This window comes from Eriocheir sinensis, chromosome 45 (assembly GCF_024679095.1).
Source record: "Eriocheir sinensis breed Jianghai 21 chromosome 45, ASM2467909v1, whole genome shotgun sequence".
Taxonomy (NCBI): domain Eukaryota; kingdom Metazoa; phylum Arthropoda; class Malacostraca; order Decapoda; family Varunidae; genus Eriocheir; species Eriocheir sinensis.
The window spans coordinates 2,993,778-3,016,130 of record NC_066553.1 but is presented as its reverse complement, the minus strand read 5'-3'; the positions used below and the strand labels follow the sequence as shown (position 1 = coordinate 3,016,130).

General features: G+C 39.2%; 1 protein-coding gene across 6 annotated transcripts in view; it reads left to right on the top strand.

Annotated features, from left to right (window-relative positions):
* Positions 1-22,321, top strand: part of LOC126980879 (recQ-like DNA helicase Blm) — a 28,992-nt gene extending 6,671 nt beyond the window's left edge. For 3 of the 6 annotated variants that reach the window (XM_050831227.1, XM_050831229.1, XM_050831228.1), the window contains exons 5-26: positions 813-1,010; positions 1,319-1,418; positions 1,618-1,721; positions 3,660-4,656; positions 4,986-5,119; positions 6,939-7,078; positions 7,368-7,605; positions 8,723-8,851; positions 9,638-9,730; positions 10,639-10,720; positions 12,557-12,704; positions 12,824-12,958; positions 13,260-13,446; positions 13,700-13,777; positions 14,999-15,194; positions 16,010-16,191; positions 16,491-16,650; positions 17,230-17,420; positions 18,519-18,709; positions 19,463-19,593; positions 19,936-20,095; positions 21,069-22,321. In XM_050831227.1, coding sequence (XP_050687184.1) covers positions 813-1,010; positions 1,319-1,418; positions 1,618-1,721; positions 3,660-4,656; positions 4,986-5,119; positions 6,939-7,078; positions 7,368-7,605; positions 8,723-8,851; positions 9,638-9,730; positions 10,639-10,720; positions 12,557-12,704; positions 12,824-12,958; positions 13,260-13,446; positions 13,700-13,777; positions 14,999-15,194; positions 16,010-16,191; positions 16,491-16,650; positions 17,230-17,420; positions 18,519-18,709; positions 19,463-19,593; positions 19,936-20,095; positions 21,069-21,318 — 4,224 coding nt within the window. In that variant the 3' untranslated portion in view covers positions 21,319-22,321. Of the gene's footprint in view, positions 1-812; positions 1,011-1,318; positions 1,419-1,617; positions 1,722-3,659; positions 4,657-4,985; positions 5,120-6,938; positions 7,079-7,367; positions 7,606-8,722; positions 8,852-9,637; positions 9,731-10,638; positions 10,721-12,556; positions 12,705-12,823; positions 12,959-13,259; positions 13,447-13,699; positions 13,778-14,998; positions 15,195-16,009; positions 16,192-16,490; positions 16,651-17,229; positions 17,421-18,518; positions 18,710-19,462; positions 19,594-19,935; positions 20,096-21,068 lie in introns of those variants that run through there. The other 3 variants (XM_050831230.1, XM_050831232.1, XM_050831231.1) reach the window with 3 other exon arrangements.
* The last annotated feature ends 32 nt before the right edge of the window (positions 22,322-22,353 follow it).

The window sequence follows — 22,353 nt, the reverse complement described above, 5'->3', positions numbered from 1 at the left end:
ATGTCAAAAACTGCTTAGCAAGGCTAAAATGCTCACCAAAACTCAGAACTCAAGGAAACAAGGAGCCTCCATGAGACTAGCTAGTCAAGACAGTGAAGACACAGCAGCTGTTGTAAGCCAGTTACCAACTGCCAGCCAATCATGAACATATCCAACCTCTTTTGAAACTTTTGTTGGATTTCTACTTGCCATATTGTTGCCAAGTGTCCACTGATCTACAAACCTATTTGTAGGTTCTTGAAATTAGGTTTATCTAATTACTACCCATAACAAAGTGATGTAAGGACTTTGGTACTACCTTCATAATCCCATTTTAACTAAACAAGTTAGACTTAATTCAGGTTGCCTTCCACCCTCCCCCTTTCTAAGGAATGTAAATTAAAATGTTGAAAAAGATGTTGTAACACTTTTCTGGGGTAAATATTCTATCCATTGAATTGGATAGATTCTTGAGAATGTTTGCCCATTTACAGAACTGAAAATCATTTAAAAAGGTAGGCATTAGGTGGCCCTTAGACACATTGACTGGCAGAGATGAAGACTGCACGGATGAGAGAAAAGTGTGAATAGTGGTGTTACTCCAAAAAGAGTGTTTAAACTGGTAGAACTTGAGACTTGCCTTGACTGACCACCATGGCATATGGAAATGCAGAAAGAATCTGAATTAAAGCTGTTAATATAGATGGATTGATGGCTCCATAGAGACACAGATGGATTAGTATGTAGAGATGCATAGTGATAATTGTTGTCATTGGTACCCTAAGATCTAGGAAGTGTGATCTTCACTAACTTGATATACTTATGATTTACAGATTGATGAAGAGTCAGAAAATGGATTTATCATTGAAGATGATGATTTCTTTGACGATGACTTCAGTGAAAGTGACATGGGACCAGATGTGGAGTCCTATAATTGTCAGCAGACCGCTGCCAGTACAAGTGCAGTCCCTAATGCAACCCAAGATGTGGTGGCTCCATCTCAAGACTTCTTTCAGACCCTTAATAGCCAGGTATCTTCATAACATACCATTTTTGTAGACTAAAGTTGAGGTAACGTATTTGGACAAAAAAAAAAAAAAAAAAAAAAAAATAATAATAATAATAATAATTAGATGAATAGAATTTGATATAGAAAATTTGTATTGCATTATTCAGAACAGCGCATATAATTTTATTTGGTTTGAGAAATTTTGTCCTTTCCCATTTCATATTTTATTTTGGCCATGGCAATTCCATTTTTTAAAACTCCCGGATACGGGCGAGGTCGGATACGGTGCACCCGGATAACTGAAGGTTTACTGTATGTTTTGTTTTGCAGACTCAATCTGATTACATAGACTGTGGACTCCCCTCCCCTCCAACATTACTTCGCAGCACTCAAGCCAAGGTTGAAAATGTTGCATTGCCTACATTCCCAGGTAAGTAGTATATAGATACAAGTTTCTTTTAATAGTTTCACCACTCCTATTCATGTAATATGTTCATATAAATGTAATTTTGGTAGTATATTTTTTTTCTAAAAGGTAAGTGCAGTAGAAGTAAGATCCTCTCTAGATTTGCCATTACTTATAATAATTGGTTATAATTTATCCAAAGATATTTAAAAATGTGTTTCAGTCCCACAGAGCACAAAGCAACCAGCAGCTGCCTCCATAAAGATCTTTGGGTCTCCCTTAGAAGTTACAAGTGCGGACAAAATTTTAAAACATCCAATTTTTAGGGTAAGTTTTTTTGGGTATATGAGTCAATTTATTCATTTAGTTATTTATAGTAATTTCTTAACTAGACACAGTAACCTTAATTTATTGGAATTTGATTGAGGCAACTTTAATTAAGTGGAGAGCATTTTCCATTTTCCACTAAATCATCATTTATAAGTATAGTTTATTGTTAAAGGAAATTATATATACTAGTACAGTATACAATTCTGAGTGAACAGTATGTGTGGCAGAGCACAGCGCAGCCTGAGCAGATGTAGACAAACCTGATGCACGGTGCCCAAAGCATCTGTGTCACTCATAGTAATGGAATTGCAGCAGATGAGCAGAAGCAAGTTTTAATCAGTCCATTAAATTGAGTAGTGCATGCACAATTATTTCTGTGCAACTTCAGTTTAACCCGGTAGCAACGACGGGCCAAATTTGTGGCTTTACTGTGTAGCAGCGACGGGCCAAATTTGTGCCATGATTTAAACCCCCAAAATAGATGATACATAAACTGATCACAAATGCTTTGATATATATTATGAAATGGTTTGTGTGAGTGATGATTTTTTCTCATTTTTCTCGCTTAGAGGGACCATTAAGAAACATGATCCCCGCTGCTACCGGTTTAAAAAAACTTATTCTATAAATACTTCATTCTCAAATCCTTTCTAACCAATGCATACACATGATGAAGTAGTTGTGTTGATCATAAGAAACCTAAATAAGAGAGATTAGTTGATGATATATAATAAATGCTGCAAACATTGATTTGAAGCTGCAAATATCCCATCTCCCATAAGAAAAATATAAATAAAACCTAGAGTGACATACTATACTTCACACCATGGATGCACTTATAATATATCTAAGTTACTTCACAGTGCACACTTATAGGACATTACTTCACCCTCAACTGACGTGTTTTTCTGGTTTTTTTAAATTTGGAAATGTCATGTTATCTAAGTTTTTTGCACTCACACTTCGTAGATAGGTTATGAAATGTGCTGATTTGCTGATCTCTTGTTTGGAAGAAAATGAACATTCTTTGCATTTCTTGATTCAATTACATTATGAAAATTGCCACATCCATGAAATATCAACACATTCTTACACAAGATAATGCTAATGTTCCACTTAACCTGGTATCAGCGATGGGCCAAATTTGTGGCTTCATCGTGTAGCAGCGTCGGGCCAAATTTGTGCCATGATATTTACCCCCAAAAATAGATGATACATAATCTGATCACAAATGCTTTGATATATATTATGAAATGGTTTGTGTGAAGGGTGATTTTTCCTCATTATTCTCGGTTGAAGGGACCATTAAGAAACATGATCCTTGCTGCTACCGGGTTAAACAAATTAAACCAAAACAGTAAGAGTAGGGGACAATACTCAAGTAACAGAGGGAAGCGTTGCTCAGTACAGGTGATTCTAAAGAACTGCTGGAGTGGTTCTCAGGACTTTAGACTAAATTTATTAAGAGAAGCTGGACGACATTATTAGTAAGAATTATTATTAACTTCAAGAATGGAATGAGGAATAGAAAAGTCTTGAATTTTGATAAGCTAGTAAGATATAAAATGTAGTTAGTTTAAAAAAATAGATGACATTAGTGCAGTCTAGGTTGAAGGGAAGCTAAAAAAAAAAAAAAAAAAGTAGCATTTCCTGTGATCTGATATAATCTGTTGATCAGAAGGACAGTGTGTGGCTCAGTCATTTGGTGGTGCAGAGTTTTATTCATCACGGTTCATTCTTTGCTTAGAATAAACAAAAACAGATCTATTTTGCCCCCCTCAAATTCTATATGAATATATTCATTTTGTAATTGTTTATTGATTTATACTTCATTAGAAGAAATGACAAGGTAATTTTGCTGTGAATTTAAGGGGAAAGCTTAGATATTTTTAATGCAATTATTTGAGTAATCATTTATTTATATTTTCTTTCCAGATTTTGGAGTTTGAGGATGAGGACTTCTCTATTCTTGCTGGTCTCAAAACGTCCATACTTAACATCATGGCGAAGCTCTTGATGAGTTTGCCAATGGAAACTTTGGAGAAGATTCCTTCGTATGACACTGCTGAACATGAAAAGGCAATCATTGCATACAATAAAATAATGAATTGTTTGAAAAACTATAAAGAGTTGCAGAAAAAGAATTTATCAATAAATGAAACTGAACCTCAGGCCCGTGCAAACATTAGTCCACTCTGCCTCAGCCCCAACGACAAACACTACAGATTGTTGGACCAAAGGGAAAGTGGAAAAACCTTTGCTAGAGATTTGAGCTATAAGCCTGATCCCCACAAGGTGAAAGAAGCAGGCAGTAAAGCATCACCTGTGTTGAACACCAGCTCCTTTGAATCTCAGAAAAATGGCACATGTAAAAAACTGTTTGAATCGCCTAGTATTTCATCTCCAAGTATTTTAAGTAAAGAGGTCAATGCTCAAGCACAACAATCCAACACAAAAAGCATTCCTTGTGGCTCCAGAAATATACCAAATGTAACAAAATTTAGTGAAGTTTCAAATAGTGCAGCAAAGTGTACATTCCCTGAGCCCCAGCAGACTAATGCTAGTGTGTCATTTAAAACGCCACAGGCCCCTCCACACCGCAAGTTCTCATTTGGAAAGCATAGAGACTTTGAATCGGATTCCAACAATTCTTCATCTCCAGGCAGCGAAAGTGGACTGAAAGCCATTAACACAAGTGGACTGAAAGCCATGAACACAAGTGGACTGAAAGCCATGAACACAAAGCCCATGTTTAGTCCAAGTATCACCTCTAGGGCTGTGAATGCTGGTGCCTCGGTGTGTGGGGGCAACAGTGATTGTGGGACACCTACCCTCAAGTCTTTGCCTAACAGCGTCGGACGGTTAGGAGTAACTCAGCCCATTGGGGTCTCCGGATTCTTAGTTCGTCCTCAGCCTAAGAACACTACTTTTGGTAAGTATATAGCCAAATTTTTCATGATATTTTGGCAGCCAAGTTTTGAACATTTATTTATCTTTATTATCATTTTCACATTTCCCATCTTGTGATAATAAAGGGATGGTCCTCTTTAAGAATGAAAGAATGAAAAAACTTTAGCAGTTTTGTTTCCATTCTTGTAACTCCCAAAATCAAATGATGTGTGGCTCCTGTTCATTTCTTTTACTGTGCACAAATTGCATTCATCAATCTCACGAAAAAAAATGTACATATATGAGCTTTAAGCACTAGCAGGGAAGTTACTAATGGTAATATCGTTTCGCTTATTGCCACTTGTTTTGCAGCGCCTGCCAGTACTACAAAAATACTCAGTAGTGCAAATGATGATGAATTTCCTCCTGACGACATAACGGAAGATGATCTGATTGAAACCGGAAGGCCAGGAGTGCCAGAAAGAGGCATCGGGGGACCCAAGGAGGTAAAGGCTGATTTGAGTCTTCAATCCACCATCATTGTATACATCGGGGGACTTTCCAGGCTGAATTTTGGCAGGGGGCAGCACTGTATACAGCTCCTTGGCATGAAGGAGACGAAAATGCAATGCCTCTCATTTGCTTCTCTATAGGGGTTGAGGCAAAGTACTACAATATATTATCCAAATAATTCAAATAATATCTTTGGTAATGTAACTGAAGAAAACATTGCTCATCTTTCCTTATTTCTTGCAACAGGAAACTATTATAGGAAAAAACTATTATAGTCAACTTCCACTGGTTCTTGCCATTTTTTCAATCGAGCTGAGGCCAAGGTGAATAAACTCAGGCTTCCAATGACATGAACTTCACTAAAGTATTAGATAATAGTATGTTTCAAACGTGTCCTCTTCAGTTTTAAAGATTTTAAATAGAGAAATGATTATGGCATGTAACATTTCAAGACACCATCCTTCAGGTGAAAGCAGCTGATGTTTACTCTTCGGAACTCTGACAGAGGGCACTGACATGCTATCAAACCAGCAGATGTTTCCTTAGTCAAGAGGTCAAGACACTGACTTCATAGGAGGGTAGCTTGCAGTAGCCTTACTGCAAGTGTTCCAAATAAAATGAACAACATTGACTATTCTCATCAAATGGATGATGTCATGTGTTACATTTCAACATTTATTTTTAATATTTAAAAAAAAAAGCTGTAACAGTTGAAAACTTTGCTTAGTTAATTCTGTAGCATAGATATCCATCACCTTACTACCAGCTTGATAAAAGGGTAATGAGAAGCATCTGGAATTTCTAGGTTTTCCTGACAATGGCTTTGTTTTGCAAAAAATAATCATTGAGCAATACTTTCTTTGGTGTATTTTCATGCAAAGTTGTTTGCATTATTTAAATGAAATATATTACAATACTTGCCTCAGTGGCTGAGTAGTTAGCATGATGGCAATGCGTCCAGGATGACGTGGGTTCGTGCCGGTGCCACAAGCTGGGATTTTTCAGTCATCGCCGAGTGGCCTAATGGTACCCACATGCTGTCCAGAAAAACACCTATCAACCCGGACTCTAGATTCTCTCTAAAGAGAGGCTCAAAGATGACCTCTGGGGGGCAGCATGAGCCAAGCAAGATGGCACCAGTATAAGTATAAACTATAAACACTTGCTTGCACCACAATAGGCTGGGGCTGACCATCAGGCCCCACCAAGAAAGCCTATCGGTGCCATGGGCAGAAAGGTAGTAGTAGTGTATTTCCATCTTCATGCTGATGAGCTGGATGGCACAGTGTTGCCCCCTGTTACCTATATGGAGTTTAGTAAATCCCCTGGTGATCACATAGGCTGAGCAAGTCAAGTTGTTGTAGTAACAGTAGTAGTAGAGGTAGTAAAAGTAAAAATATTTCTAATAATAAGGATAATAATAATGACTAATAACAATTGCTGAGTGGGTGAGGTTAATGGAGCAGACTTCCCAAATGGAGGCAGACATCTTAGTGAGCAATACTATTGAAAGCCTATTGTACTTTTACTTCCTTCTTACCTGTCTGCCCTTCACTTCTCTCTCCCATACTTTACCCTCCATGCTTTCATATTTACATAGAACTGCCATAAATTTTCAGTTTAATCACTTTATCCTCTCTTCCCCCAACCAGAGTTTACATGCTGTCATACTCTGCCCTAACTCTGCATGGCTTTGCAAAGTCACTGGTCTGCTCTCTTGTACTTTCTAATACCATTACCTTATTCTTGCCTGCATTAACTGTCATTTAAATTAACTTCAAAGTGTTGCTCAAAGTAAATGACCTTTTGCAGAATCTAGTTAGTACTCCAAGGAGCAATGAGGTGGCACCTATGACAAAAGTTCCCTCCAAGCCTTCCAACATGTGGACGAATGAAGATGAAGAGGAGGATGACGATTTTGATGAAAATGTGTTACTAGGCTGCATGGCCAGGTATGTCAATTCACCTATAGGCTGAGGACGAGCTAAGAATCCAGAGACCTTCCCTACGAGAGGGATCGCAAGCCTCAAGGAAGTCACCCCCCCAACTCATGAACCTATGATGCCCTCTAGTCCCCCTAAATAATTGCCAAAATTACGGGCCTGCCTGAGCCTGGAGGCGTCATTTATCACGGATATAATTAAGTAGGCAAATTATTTGATGGTTTTCAAATGAAAACTTTATTCTAAGAAGGTAAGCTCAGTAAAATTGTATACACACATACCTCCAAATATTTTCCAGAGAAACCTCACGCAAAGAAAGAGATGTCAGTGTGATAAAGAAGAAAGTTGTTCCAGGCAACTCCATTCCAAAGGAGAAAGACTACACCAATGTTGTGTACAAGAGCCCAACCACAGGCACCCAAGCCTCCCCCATGAAGACCTCCAGTGGCGCTCAGTTTTGTGGAGATGTGAGGAATGACGGCATCACGGGAGAGTTCAGCGGCATGAACTACCCACACTGCAAGAAGATGCTTAAGGTATTAATTTTCCTTCATTATCGTCAGCAACAATATATGTTGACAAACCTTGGAGCGTTTACAAATTTAAAATGTATTAGGTGACACTTGAAATTCCTCTATATTTCTATGAATCATGGGAATGTAGAAGAAATTTAGATCAGTGGTGTGAAGACATTAAATTATTTGGGTTGAATATATTGAAGGAATGAGTGTTAGAGAGATGAAGAAGCATGTCCGTGTGCAATCCATATTACATGGAGTGAGGGATTTAGAGAATCTTGCAGTTTAAGAACACAAAACACGGATTCTGCTTGAAACAATGTAAGCCATACAAGACAGTAATTCTAAACCTATTATTTACTTTGTCACCCTGTGATATATTTATCCAGGCTCTTTTTCAAATGTGCACAGTTGCTGAATTTGTTGTCTTCATTTACAACTTCTTTTGTGAACCATTCTCTGCCCTACAGTTTTCTCGTATGTTTCTTCCTAATCTAGTTGTTATTCCTAGTGTATAAATTCTCCATTTTTTTACGTTAGCTTGTCCTTCTCCCGTCTCCTTCGACCTTTCCTTATGCTTTACTTGCAATAGTGTGTATGTATTTTACTGATTTTTATCAAAATTACTCATTTATATACATCACTAGTTTTGGTTACTGCCAAATACTGTGTTTGTTAGAAAACCTGTATAGGGTTGGGTCTTTTCTGAAAGCCATATCTGATATTTGAATACAATTATCTGATCAGCACCACTAAATGATGGTGATAATGGTGTTTTTCTTACCAGTAACTGCCAGTGGAGTTTGGAAGAAGTTACTTTTTTCTGACATATTTTTGTCAATATCTCTGAACATGAACTTATTTCCACAACCAGTTGCTTAACAGTGTTGGTCAGAGTTCTTGTGTTAATTTCCTGTGTACTTGGTTTCACATCTCATTCCTTTCTTTAATGGTATAATATCTGCCCCTACGTAAAAATGTAGCGCCGCTACCGTTTTTGCCGCTCTTTCTAAAAAAGAGTGGCACTACCACTACAGCTACTAAAAAAGTAGCTTCGCTACGTAGCGGCGCTACTAGTAGTGCCGCCATGCCCAACACTGAAAAACTGTTACATGCCCTTCCTTTTTTCCTCTAGATATTCCATCAGTGCTTTGGTTTGAGGAGGTTTCGAGAGAACCAGAAGGAAGTTGTTAATGCAGCTCTGCTGGGAAAAGATTGCTTTGTTCTCATACCCACGGGTGGAGGAAAGAGCTTGTGTTACCAGGTTAGTATCTTATCAAGCAGTCTTATTTGTGCATTACACTGAAGTAAAGATTCTACAAGAGCTATTTTATTTAGTTTATTGACTTGAGTGCTAGTGACATGTGTATATTCCTTGAATATATTATTTTTCAGCATCAACATTAAGGTCTCTTATGTGTGAGATGGGAGGTATTATTCACAAATTGTGAAGCTTGGGAAATGGAAAAGTAGAAACTAAAACTTAATGAAGGTATTAGTATTGGTGATTCCCAAATATAGGTGGTTTATATTGCTAGAGCAGCAGTCATTCTCGTATGACTGGACTGTGTATCTCAAATGTTATGTTAGCAAAAGGTGGCATTGCAAACATGCTTTAACGTGGGCTCATTAGTGATCTCCCAGAAATTACCCGCCATTACATGAGTATAAAAAATAACTTTCTAACCTCTGGGTACTTTGAGACAGGTTCATATGTATTTAACACATAACCAAGCAAAATAATTTTTTGCCAAGAGTTACCAAAGCATGCAGGTTAAAGGCTCCATTTTCCAAATTTGGAATGGAAGTGCTCAATATTAAACTGAAGTATACACTAAGTTTGTGAGAAATGATAATGCTGCTATGTTTCAGACTATTTATCAGCTCTGTTTGTAATACTTTTTGCACTCAAATGTTTCATTCACCATTACTTTGAAGGAAATATGTGGTTTCCTTTGTTTGATACTTTTTGGACCTCAGTGTGTCTAAATACATTTTGACTGCACTAATAATCTTAATTCTTAATAACCACTATCTTAATTTTCTACAGCTTCCAGCGTGTGTGACTGATGGCGTCACCATTGTCATATCACCTCTCAAATCCCTCATACTGGACCAAGTGCAGAAATTAAATTCCTTGGACGTACGTACCCAGATCACTCATGTAGCTCCACTTTGCTCTGTGGTAGATTTGTAATGCTTTTGGCCAGACAGTTAGTTAGAAAAGCAAGATGATCACCAGTTGAATGTCCCTTGTGGAATCTAAACTGTTTATCAGTGAGAAGGTTAGAAGTAGATAGATACTTAGAAACTTTCCTGTTAAGGATTGTTTCAAGAGCTTTACAAAGGTGAGAAGGCAAAGTTATAGGGCAGCAGGTTGAAGGGCTAGAGCAATCACCCTTCTTAGGCACAGGTTGCACGTAGAGAAGCAAAAATCTTGTTTATACTCTATTAAGAAAAAGGCTACCAAAAATGAGGTGTGCCTTACAGTACCCTGTGAAGCACGTAGCCTTACCCTTACCTCACAGCTGTACCAAAGAGCTTCTTGAGTAAGCCTTTTGGCAGGTGCTCTTTCTGTTTGAATAGTTCTCAGCTGTATTGTTCATTCATTCTCTTATCTGTGAGTTGTAAAACAAGCCATTTTCACTGCAGCCACTATAAAAATTGCCTGCGCCATGACGGGCTTGGGCTGACCACCAGGCCCCTGAAGAAAGCCTACCGGTGCTATAGGCAAAGTTGTAAAAAAAAAAAAAAAAAAAAAAAAAAACTATAACTAACTACAATTTGCCTGGTCTAAAGATGAAATGTTTGCATTGATCTCACACCACCATCAGAGATAGATAGCATCACAATGACTTTGATTGGATGTGTCTGTATGCCACTCAACATGTAAAGCAAGAAAGGTAGTATAACTCCTGAGATACAGAAAGTAAAATTGGTCATTGAATCTCTTTGTGACTATTTTTGTCCTAGTTCTAACTTCTTGTCAGTCTAATATCTCGGATCAAAACATCTTCATTAAAGTGGTACTTACTTCTCCTTCACTTCCAGATTGCTGCTAACCATCTGAGTGGGAACATTAGTCTTCAAGAAGAGAACCAGATCTACATGGATCTTTCAAGGAGAGAGATAGGTACTTTATCTTTTCTATTTACTTCTTAGAACTTAGAACTTAGATGAGTCACCTTAAACAATATCTAAGTCTCTGCAGGAAATTGGTCTCTCTCAACATTCCTTATCTCTGTTTGATGCTTGTGTACTCTATCCTGCTTCAGATAATGGTTGTTGCTGGGGATTGGGGGCTGTACAGTAGAGGCATATGTCATTGTTGGGAAGGATTAGCCATAAAACAACAGGATGGCTGTATTTAATAGGTTTTTACTCTTAGTGAGATCCTAGATATCTGTAGGGGTTTGCATGGTCTTAAGTATCCTAGGATGGAGCCTCAGTTGCATTTAATCAACTGACAAGGGCACATCTGGTATTTATACACATTAACTGCATTAATGCAATGAAGGGGTGTCAGGTAAAGTGCTACAAAAGTTTCCCCTGGCCTGTTGACCTTTTGGTTCATTGGTGGCTCAGTTGGTTTGGTGCTCTGACTTCTACTCTGAAGGCCCAGGTTCAGTCACTGGTACTCAGTGGTGTACACACACTAAAAAAGTATCGTTACAGTGGGGTCCGACGAGTTTCACACTGAGCAACCCGGTAATCTCGGCAGGGTTGGTAAAAGTGCAATCACCCCCACCACCTCAGCTCTGCTGGGGGGAGCAGGACAGGACTCCCACAAGGGAGTGATAGGGAGGAAGGGAGACACTTGAGATACCAGATATCACCATAATATTAATGGAGTGTTTGAGTGTCACTTGTTTAAGCTTTATATTCACAAGTTATAAAACAATAAAGTTCATCTGATATACGTAACAGCGGTGGGTAGAAGTGTTCCCCCATGTCAAAGACAAAAACATCAACCATCAGCGCATGTCAGATATAGTTCAGTTCATAATGTGCCATCCTGGAAGTAATGCTTCCACTGAAAGTCTTTTCTCTCATGAACAAGCTGTGGGCTTTGAAAAAAACACAACTTCAAATTGCAATGCTAAAAGCATTGCTGGTAAGAAAGATAAAGTCTAACAACAACGCAAAGTGTTTATCATATTGTCTCCTAAATGGACGAAATTTTAAGTATTCACTTGTGTGTGGAGTGTTAAAGCATAATTTCATCACCCAAACACGTCAGTATTATGGTGCTACATACAACACAGATAAAGTCACTTCGACTGACTCCACCTGTGTGTTTCATGAAGCGTTACTGTGCCAGCTCAAATTCTACTACTTCATTTACGAGTCCCGCTCACTTGATTCAGGCAAGTGAAGCCACACCCAACACATGCAGTGATACCAACATGAGTAGCCTGTTACCAATGGCTTCGTCCTTGGTGTCAGTTTGCATCGTGCTAAATGTTTAATGATACTTGTTTGAGTGTGTGTACATTTTGAGTGATTCACTGCATTATCACAGTTTCTCTAATTTATTCAAGAATTTTTGAATATCATGAAACCGGAGAGCACAGTTATCTATTTACCATGAATTAATTTAGCATATACTAAAAAAAACTGTTCAGCAATCTCAAGACTTTCAAACAAAACTTAGCGATCATTTGCAAGTTTGATCATCATATATAAGAGGACTGTCAACAAAGTGTTACATCCTCATCCTTGCTTGGCGGTCACAGCATCAGTCCATTATTTATCCTCCAGGATAAATGATTATTGCTACACTATTTGTAATTGTAGTTAGATTCTTAATGAATATTCTGAGCACTGTAGAGTTGTAATTAAAAGGCCAGTCATAGTTAATGAATATGACTTTACACTGAAGATATGGTGTTACTACCTATATTGAAGATATAAATCTTCAATTTATATTTTTTGTTGCCAATGGATTGATTTTTCTGGAACTTCACAGGCTTGAAGCTCCTGTATGTGACACCAGAGAAGATCAGTGCCAGCCAAAAGTTCTCTGACCACCTGGATCGGCTGTATAATCTGCACAAGCTCTCAAGATTTGTCATAGATGAGGCTCACTGTGTTTCAGACTGGGGCCATGACTTCAGGTATGGACAGTGTTCATTCCAATCTAATATACTTATGAGAGCTACACAGATTGTCCTGAAATAGAATAATTTATGAAAAGTGTATATTTTAATCCATTCCACTTCTCTTAATCCATCAGGCCAGACTACAAGAAGCTGAATGTGCTGCGGCAGCGATTCCCTGGGGTGCCCATCATGGCCCTGACAGCAACAGCCACGCCCAGGGTCAGGGTTGACATTCTTCACCAGCTTGGACTTGAAGCAGAGACAAAGTGGTACTGTGATTGCTGCTTTAGACTAATATTTGATCCACTAATTTGCCACAATTTAATATGTTATGCTAGAGACTTAGGAACATAACTTTTCTGTAATAATCTTAATTTTATATCTCCCTGCATCTTGGCTGTTCTTTTGAATGTCTTTGTGTTTCATAAACATGAAAAAGTCTGCCTGGTGGTGTGGTGTTTAGCACACAGGCATGGAAAGGTCCTGGGTTTGAATCATGGCAAGGAAGAGCATGTGACTGTTTTTGAGGCTAATGAGATTTCTCTATCTTGTGTTCAATATTTTTTCCAGGTTCCTCAGCAGTTTTAACAGAAGCAACTTGAGATATCATGTTGTTCCCAAGAAAGGAAAAAAGGTTACCACTGAGATAGCAGCCCTCATAAACACAAACTACAACAATCAATCAGGCATCGTCTACTGTCTCTCTCGCAAGGAGTGTGACACTGTGGCTGCAGACCTCACCAAATCTGGGATAAAGGTCAGTAACTGATGTTTGAAGATTTTATTTCATGATGTAAACATGCACTAATGCTCTCTCCCTGGTGTAGGTCATACAAGCTTTCACCTTTCCTATATTAAGGTTTTAGTTGTTATTGCTTTGTGTACCCTTGAAATTATAGATGTGTACTTTGCTGGGGTTGGAAAATAATATTTCACACATATAGTTGTTTATCATGTCTAGGAATGCTTCTTTGTTTGGGTGCACTTGAACTTTTTTCTTTTTCCCGTAGGCCAAAAGTTATCATGCTGGTTTGGCAGACAAGCTGAGAGGCAACATCCAGACTCAGTGGATTAATGACAAAATAAAGGTTAGTATTAAATCCTATCTTTCATAAATTATGATATACAGTTTGCCTTTGTCATTTTTGTATTTATTTATTATTATTATTTATTTATTTGTTTTTCCTTTGAGAGGCAACTCACAACAGGTACCTGACCATTATGACCCCTCAGTCATACCCTTCATATTTTGCCCTGAACTGTGTGCTGCATCAGCAGCAGATACAATATCTGCCATTTTGATTTTCAATTTACTTACCTTTCTCCATCACCCTCCATGGACCCCATAACCACGGGATGTAGCATGGGGGTCACGCTGTACATTGTTTTCCAGAACTTAACATGTATATTAAGTAACTCATGACTGTATGCATAAAGTACACTATATACACCATCCAAATCCATGTGAATGCAAGGTGGTCAGGTTGTCTAGTCATTCATATCAAAAGTTGTGTGCACAACAATGTCTGTGAAGTGCAAGATGTCATGCTGTCCACAGCAGACGGTAAAAAGTTGATGCGTCTGAATGGGGCTTTTGGGTATCAATTAGATGACACATTGCTATTTATGGACTGTTTTCTTATGTGTTACAATGACCTACAAATTACAACAATATCTAGTTTGTATCTCCACTAGATTACGCATTGCAAACTTTTTTCTAGCAGTTGATAAAAATTTAAGGATTTTCTGTTCAATATTTGTTGTGCCACCTTTTCCATAATTCTAACCTAACCCTTAAAAGCAGGGTTATTTTATGTAATTCCACCTGTCAGCTGAGCATAGGAGCATAAATATTACCTGATTATAAATACAGTTGTATCTTAACATTCATGGGGGCTAAATGTCTGCCCACAGATGGTGAAAGTCCATGGATATCTGATGTCCCCTTCTACCCCCCCCCCCCCTTTTTTTTTTTTTACATGATGCCCATAGTGCATGAAAAGATGTCAAATTGGCTCTGTGCCAAAACCATTCATTCTTGTTTATGGGTAAAAGAAAGTAAAGAAATAGTGCATGTGTGAAATAAAAGCTTTGGTCAATAAGTCAAGTTACCAAATTTAACTCTGGGAGGTCTTTTCTGGCACTGACTTATCTCTTTTATCACCCAACCCCACAAAGGAAATTGCAAGGTGGGTTGTGTGCATTTCCCACAAACAAACTTAACAGCATTTTTATTTAATTTCCTTTTTCATTCATTTGTTTATTCCTTGTATTGCCAATATCTTGATGTAATGTTTCTTTATTTGCAGGTCATCTGTGCAACAATAGCATTTGGCATGGGCATTGACAAGCCAGATGTACGTTTTGTTATCCACTACTCACTTCCAAAAAGCATAGAAGGCTTTTATCAAGAATCTGGGCGTGCTGGCAGGGATGGGGATATTGCGGACTGTATGTTATTCTACAGTTACGGAGACATGCATAGAATCCGCAAGATGATTGACAGTGAGTATTGGAAGGGATTGGTGTTATGTAAGGATTGATTGTTGTTCCTTTTGCTTCATGTCATTTGACTAATGATATATATGTGTAGAGAAAGAGACAGGCAGGGGCACAAGGGTTTCAGTTTTTCAGAGTAGAGGGTCAGATAAGTAGAACATTTATTGTGAGTATATTAGCAGGGAAGGGGGGAGGACCTTCAATATGAAACAATGCTAGGGAGGTCTGGGAGCATGCCCCCATATAAAATTCTTCAGAAATTAGTGATCTGGTACATTTTGCTGACCTGTTTTAGTACTTCTATTGAACATAAATGTTCATCACCTTATATATCCCTCTGGCCAGATGATTCTATCCTCTCAGGAATTCTGTGTTCCTGCTCAAAGTAAGCGTCTGACAAAAATGAGAGGATTGAGACTCCAGTTGCAGTCCTGACCCAGTTATGTTGGGGCCCCAGGACAGGCTCTCTTGATGCATTTGTATCAGGGAAGCCTGGTGCTTATGTCGGGTGCAGGGCAAAACTTCTTTGCCTCCTACATCTTAATTAAGAGTGGAGGGTTCACTCGTCCCTCTTTTTGTTTTGGGAATGGCCGGGTGGTGCAAAAACATGACTGGAGTGAATTTTATTGTACAGCGTGTAGGCATCTGGAACATCCTGAGCTTCACAGAGGATTAACAATTGATTGAGGATCAGGATCAATGCTCCAACTTTTGCAGATTTTGGTTTCTTTTGTGGAACCACTTAAGCTTGAATGTCAGTGCACCACTGTTAATAAGTTTTTATACACAAGTTTTATCATTAATTTTCCTTCATTCCACAGTGGATCAAGAAAACTGGCAGGCAAAGCAGACCCATTTTGATAACCTGTGGCGAATGGTGGCATTTTGTGAAAACAGAACGGATTGCCGCCGCTCTCAGATACTCAACTACTTTGGGGAGATATTCAGCCGAGAAGACTGCCAGCGGAACAGAGAGACGGCCTGCGACAACTGCAGGAGTTCAGTAAGCTGAAATTGTTGACAAATTACTTAAGTTCCTTAATCACATGCCTTAGCTAAAAGGAGCGGTTTAATGAATGTATTCAGGTATATCCTCACCTAAATCTAATTGGTGCTTTTTATTTGTAACAAAAAAGATATCCAAATTTTGCACTTCATATTGATGTTGGGTGTGTACTTCACTCATGCATTTTTCTCTCCCATAACCTTTGTAAGAATTGGAAATTCACATTTTTAAATGTAAAATTAGTCAACTGTACCAAACATACTTTCTTGCTAATTCCTGCTGATATTTTTTACCAGTCATCCTTCATACAACGTAACATGAGCCAGGAAGTACGCACCATTCTGGAGGCAGTTAAGCGGCTGTGCACCGGTGGCAGCACATGGACCAACAACTTCACACTTAACCATTTTGTAGATATCTTCAAAGGCTCCAAAGTAAAGAAAGTGTTGACTAATGGTGAGTTTTTTGTTATTTTAATCTGTAAGGAATGCAATCATTGAAAATTTCAAAATGAATTTAAAAGATATAAATAAATAATATTTTTATTTATGAGTAAAGTGTTAAGAGGGTGTACATGAAGTTTATTTGCCTGCAGTGGTGAGTGAATAGAAAGAGATCTCTTTTGAAAGCATACTGGATCACTTCTAAGTACCTGCATGACGGAAGATAAACTGTCAAGGAGGACACAATGATCATAAATTCATGTTATTAGCAGCCCCTTGAACTCAGTATGTTTGCCCTGTTAGAGGTGTACAACTTTACTTTCAAATGTTTTCCCTCATTTTCATATGTACTTATCCCTCTTGTTACATGTCATCTCCAGTGCCCCGTTCCTCTCACAGGAACTTCCTATAAATGGGTGGCCATAGCTCCTCTGCACATTCAGTCTTTTGCCTGCCAATTTATTCTCTCCAACACTCTCACTCAGTTGGTCTTCCACAGATTTCCTGATACTTCCCTAGTTATGACCTATGCCTGCTGTATCCTAGACTAGAAACTTAACGGACACCTGTTCTCTCCCATTTGCTCCTTCAGGCCATGACCGGCTTCCCCTTCATGGTCTTGGGAAAGACTTTGGGAGGAATGATGCTGAGAGACTGTTCAGGCGCCTGGTCCTTGAGGGTTATTTGCGTGAAGATTTGGTTGTAAGCAGGGATGACTTGACCTTCGTGTACATACGACCTGGCCAGAAATGTGACAAGTTCCTCAACAACCCTAATGCTACCGTAAGTCAGCTGGTTATCTTTGGTGAGAATTTTGTGTGAGTACTTTTTGTTTTATGTATGTGAGAAACTAAAATGACAAAGGTTAGATGAGTAAGGCAGAGTATAGGCTGAAATGACTTGACGTGAGGATGTGTTTGGTTGAAGCTGTGAAGGAATATTAACAAGTCAAAGTTTCATTGTGTTCAAGCAAGTCCTTTATTTAAATTTGATGAGTGTTCACACAGTCCTCATGTACTTGAGCAAGCCTGAGTACAAAGGTGAAGTGCACAGTCTCTCAAGAACACACTGGATCATTTCATATCCTGTGTTGTATTGTGGAGCAACATCACTCCTTCACTACAATATCTCCTCCTTCTCATGCCCCAAACTTCCCTCCTATACTTTGCCTCTCTCCTCCTCCTCCTCATTCCTTCCTGACTCCATCCTTCCCCTCCTGTAAGCCCTGCGACCAGTCAAAGGCCATCACCATAACAAATACAAAAACAGTATATCTCTACACATTTTGAACAACATAAATGCGAATATCCTCTAGAAATGATCAACTCACTATCTTCATATAGATAATCAGCCATATGGTCGAATTTTAAAACATTTTGGTGCCCAAGTACACATTTGACAAGGCTTTCATAGGAGTTTTGAACATTTCCAAGCGTAGTTTTACAACCCTGGTGGTAGTTTGACCCTTCTTCAGCAGCATGAACCTAAATAAACACATTAGAACCTGACTGATCCCCTCTTTGACTTTTAGAAATAGTTGATGTGAGAAGCAAAAGAGTCTTATAATTCCGGCCATAGACTCGGGTTGAGGTGTCTTAGGGCCGCTTTTACAGTCATTTTGTTTGTTTTGACCGTTAGCAATGCCAGCGATCACCGCTATGGTATTTCCACGTAAAACTGGCCGATGGGGTAGTGGTGGCGCGGGGTTAGCCTAGCCCTGCACCTTGGCACACACTCTCAACACCTCTCGCTTCCTCTGCAGCCGCCACTACCCCATAGGCCTGTTTCACATGGGAAACTATAGCGTCGATCGCTGCCATTGGTAACGATCAAAACAAAGTGACTGTGAAAGCGGCCCTTAGATATTTTCATTCCATACAGTTCCAGTTTGATGTAATGAGTTCAAGACCTGCCAAACAAACCCCAGCTGATACAGACTCCCAATCTGCTGATGATGATGAACTGAAGAATATTGAGAGGGAGTGCTACAAAGCCTTGCTGGGTGTGGTGAAGGAGACGGCTGCTGTCTTGGGCATCAACTATGCAAACATTATAAACATGGTTGCACTCAGGTATACTTTCATTTTCTTTTGTTTGTGGCCTTATAATGAAGATTTTAGTAGACGTGTTAAAAATTATTGTGTTTATCTCGCATAGAATTAAAGTACATCTAGATCCATCCTGTAAGTGCAGTGCTTTTTTTTTTTTATATATACAGAATAGGAGACAGTTCAAGGGCATGAAAAAAAAAAAGAAAACAATAATGAATAAAAAAAAACACTACTTACTGCTCCTGAATAGAGTACAGAGGAGTGGCCGAAAAGAGAGGTCAATTTCGGGAGGAGAGGTGTCCAGACCCTCCTCTTGAAAGAGTTCAAGTCATAGGCACATGATGTGCTCCACTTTAGAGTTCAAATAGTCAAAAGATTTTACAAAGTTGGTAGAGTTAGGTGAGAGATAAACAGCACAGATGTATTTAGTAATAGAATGACAATGAAGTCTTAGCCAGATGGTGGAAAATTCAGAAGAGTCAAGGTTGTGGGCACGAGAGCAAGTGATGTTGTTGCACACGTAGGCACAACATCCAGCTTTGGATTGAAATTTAGGATAGAGATAATAGGAGGGAACAGAGTAGAGATTGGTGTCAGTAGCCGCAGAAACTTGTGTTTCGGTGAAGAAGAGAAGGTGAGGTTTAGAGGAGGAGAGATGGTGTTCCACAGGTTCATTATATTGCTAGATACAATTTTGAGTCAGTCCTGTAAGTTCATAAATTAGTCTTAGTTTTATATTGTGATGTTTACAATGTAACATTTTTATTTCCCAAGGTCTATGGCAAAAGAACTACCTGAAACAGAAGAAGAGATGTTGAAAATACCCCATGTGACGAAGGCCAATTTTGAGAAATATGGAGAAGCCCTCCTGGAAGTCACCCGAAGATACTCGGCTGAAAAGCTAGGTAATCTCATTCAGTTCATTACACAAAGCACAGTTGATTAGTCAAAGGTGCCTCATTTATTATTTTTTCAAACATAATGCAAATGCACTGTCCTCATGTACTTCGGTAAGCTTTAGTGGTGAAGTACAGTGTTTAAATATCAGGATTTATTGTTCTGTATTGCCAGTGGGGGGCCAGACTTGAAAAAAAAAACTACAAACTTGTTGCTCATACATGTACTACCATCTAGTAGTCTGCCATATCTAATAATCCGGCTTGAGGCTAGTCCACTGCAGACCAGTTTAACAGACTTTTACTGTATGCATGAGAAACCCTTGTAATATTGTTATGCTTGCATTTTAGTTTTGCTGAGTGATCGAGCAGAAGCAGAGATGATGGAAGACAACAATTCTGAACTGAATGAAAGTGGCGGCAGCAGCTGGATGGATGCAATTAGTGCCCCAAGTCCTGGAGCTTCGCCATACTTTGCCACAGGAAGCAGACAAGGAGGATTTAGACGTGGGTGAGTAATTCATGAACACTGTTGAATAGTGCAGTACACCTTGTTTGTGATGGATTTCTCATGTTATTCTGTCAGTAATGTATACCAATCTTTGATAATGCTTCTTTGATCTGCCTTACTGCTGCTACTATTCATGACATTAGCTCTAAAACACTTAGTTTGTGGCCGAGTAATAACCTGAAGACTTATGTGGGGTAAAGTATTCCCTTTATTGGAAAAAAGAACTTGTACTAAATGTTTATTGAATCTAACATGGCAGTGACAACTGTAACTTCTGTACCGTCATTTCTTTTGCCATTTTAATCACGAGTAACAAAAACTGAATGCTTGAGGGGCAACAAAAATATTACAAAATGCATTTACGGTATGGCCATATTGAAAAAACTTTGAGGTTAAAATATGACAAGCTTAAAGGGTTGAGCATTGACCCACCCACACCCTGATCACGGAAGTTTTAGCTGTGGGAGTGACAGCCTCCTGGTACCACCAGAAACTATGTGGATGAACGTCAAAATCGGGGCACAGAAGAATCTTGTCTGATGACTAATTGGTGCCAGAGAATGCTCACTAAATACAAATAATTACTGCATTTGGATAAACATTAATTGATACCAAAACCCTAAGTCAACCTTTTTTCCTAACCACTCATCCACCAAGCATAGTATCTGCCGTTCCTGTTTTCTTCTTTGCAGCACCATCCCTTTTAACTATCTTTCTGGGGGACATTGTTAAAGCACAAAGAATGCACACTGTAGTGCTGAAAACATGAAGATTGCACGCCAAAGCACAAATGCAATCAGACACATTCGCACAGGTACTATCTCTACGAGTTTACAACGCGGACTGAGACTAGTGTTGCCAACTTGCCACCCTTTCCTTAAAATATGGAATGCCATTTGTTCCATTTGACTGTCTGAATGGTTAAGCTCACCTACTTATGATGTATTCCTGAAGTGTGTTTTCTTATTTTCAGAACCAAGCGAAAAGGGAATTTTGGCGGGAGAGGTCGAGGAAGAGGTAAGAAGCAGAAGGCAGCAGCCAGCAAGGCATCAGGTAGGAGTCCAGCTAAAAAATCAAGATTTGCGGCATCCCGAGCCAGGGCAGCATCAACCGCGGGAACAGGAAGAGGAGCAGGAAGAGGGACCAGTTCCTCTACTCTACTACAAAGACCAAAACAGCAAACGAGACCATTCCTTCAGCAGTCTCGTGTTGTACATTTCTAGTGTTTATTTTATGCCTGAAATACAGTAGAACCTTGTTTATCTGGTACGAATGGGGGGGGAAGCTCGTGACAGATAAACCGTTTTGCCGTTGTTTTGAGACTTGCTCTTATGGAATTGCCAAAACTTTCTTTTTTTTTACGTCCAGGCCTATAGCGCCAGTAGACTTTCTTGGCTGAACCTAGTGGTTAGCACAAGCCCGTCATGGCGCCGGCAAGTGTTTATAATAGCACCATCTATTCTTGGCTGGTAGCAGTGGATTGGAAACCACATCATCTAGGACGCAGGTGAAACGCAGGAGCGGTACACTAACCACCCAGCCACCACCTCCCCAATAGAATAGAACCTCTGTATAATTGCTAATAAAGTAAATACATCCTATCCTACTGAATAACGGGCCCAGTGGTCAAAATTTGTTAAGTTACCCCTTGAATGGCTTTTGCACCACCATTTTCACCTCACTGCAGTTGAGTACAGTTCGGAAATGTATGGCCGGGTACAGACATGCGACCAGAACACCGTATTGTAACAAGGCCGTGTTACACGACGAAGATATGCGCACCAAGGGGAAATATCAAGTCCGTAACCGAACCTCGTCGCTTCGCAGACTTTCATGCGTCCCATCTCGCTGAATTGGAGTCAGTTCATGTTTGGAGGTTGTACTGTCTCTCCTGTTTTCTTAGCTATTTCAGTCCGCGTAGCCTGCACCACTAACGGGCTGAGGCCGCCCACCTGGCCTCTCAAGACAAGTAAGCCTACAGGCGCTACAGGCAGCACGTAAGAATAAATAAATAAAAAAAAAGTGTTGGAGGGGGGGGGGGGGGAATTTGCAAATTCAGGCCCCAGAAATTTGCTGTTTTGAGGGTGCCTTTTTGAATGCCGGATAAACGAGGTTCTATTATATGTTGAATTGTTTTACTGTATATGTTGTAAAGGGGCCAAAGCTTTGCCCAAACTGGATTGTCCCAGTTTTAACCATTTATATTTTAATTATGACACAAGTATACTTTTCTTTTATTCCTATTTTAGCTCCCTTCT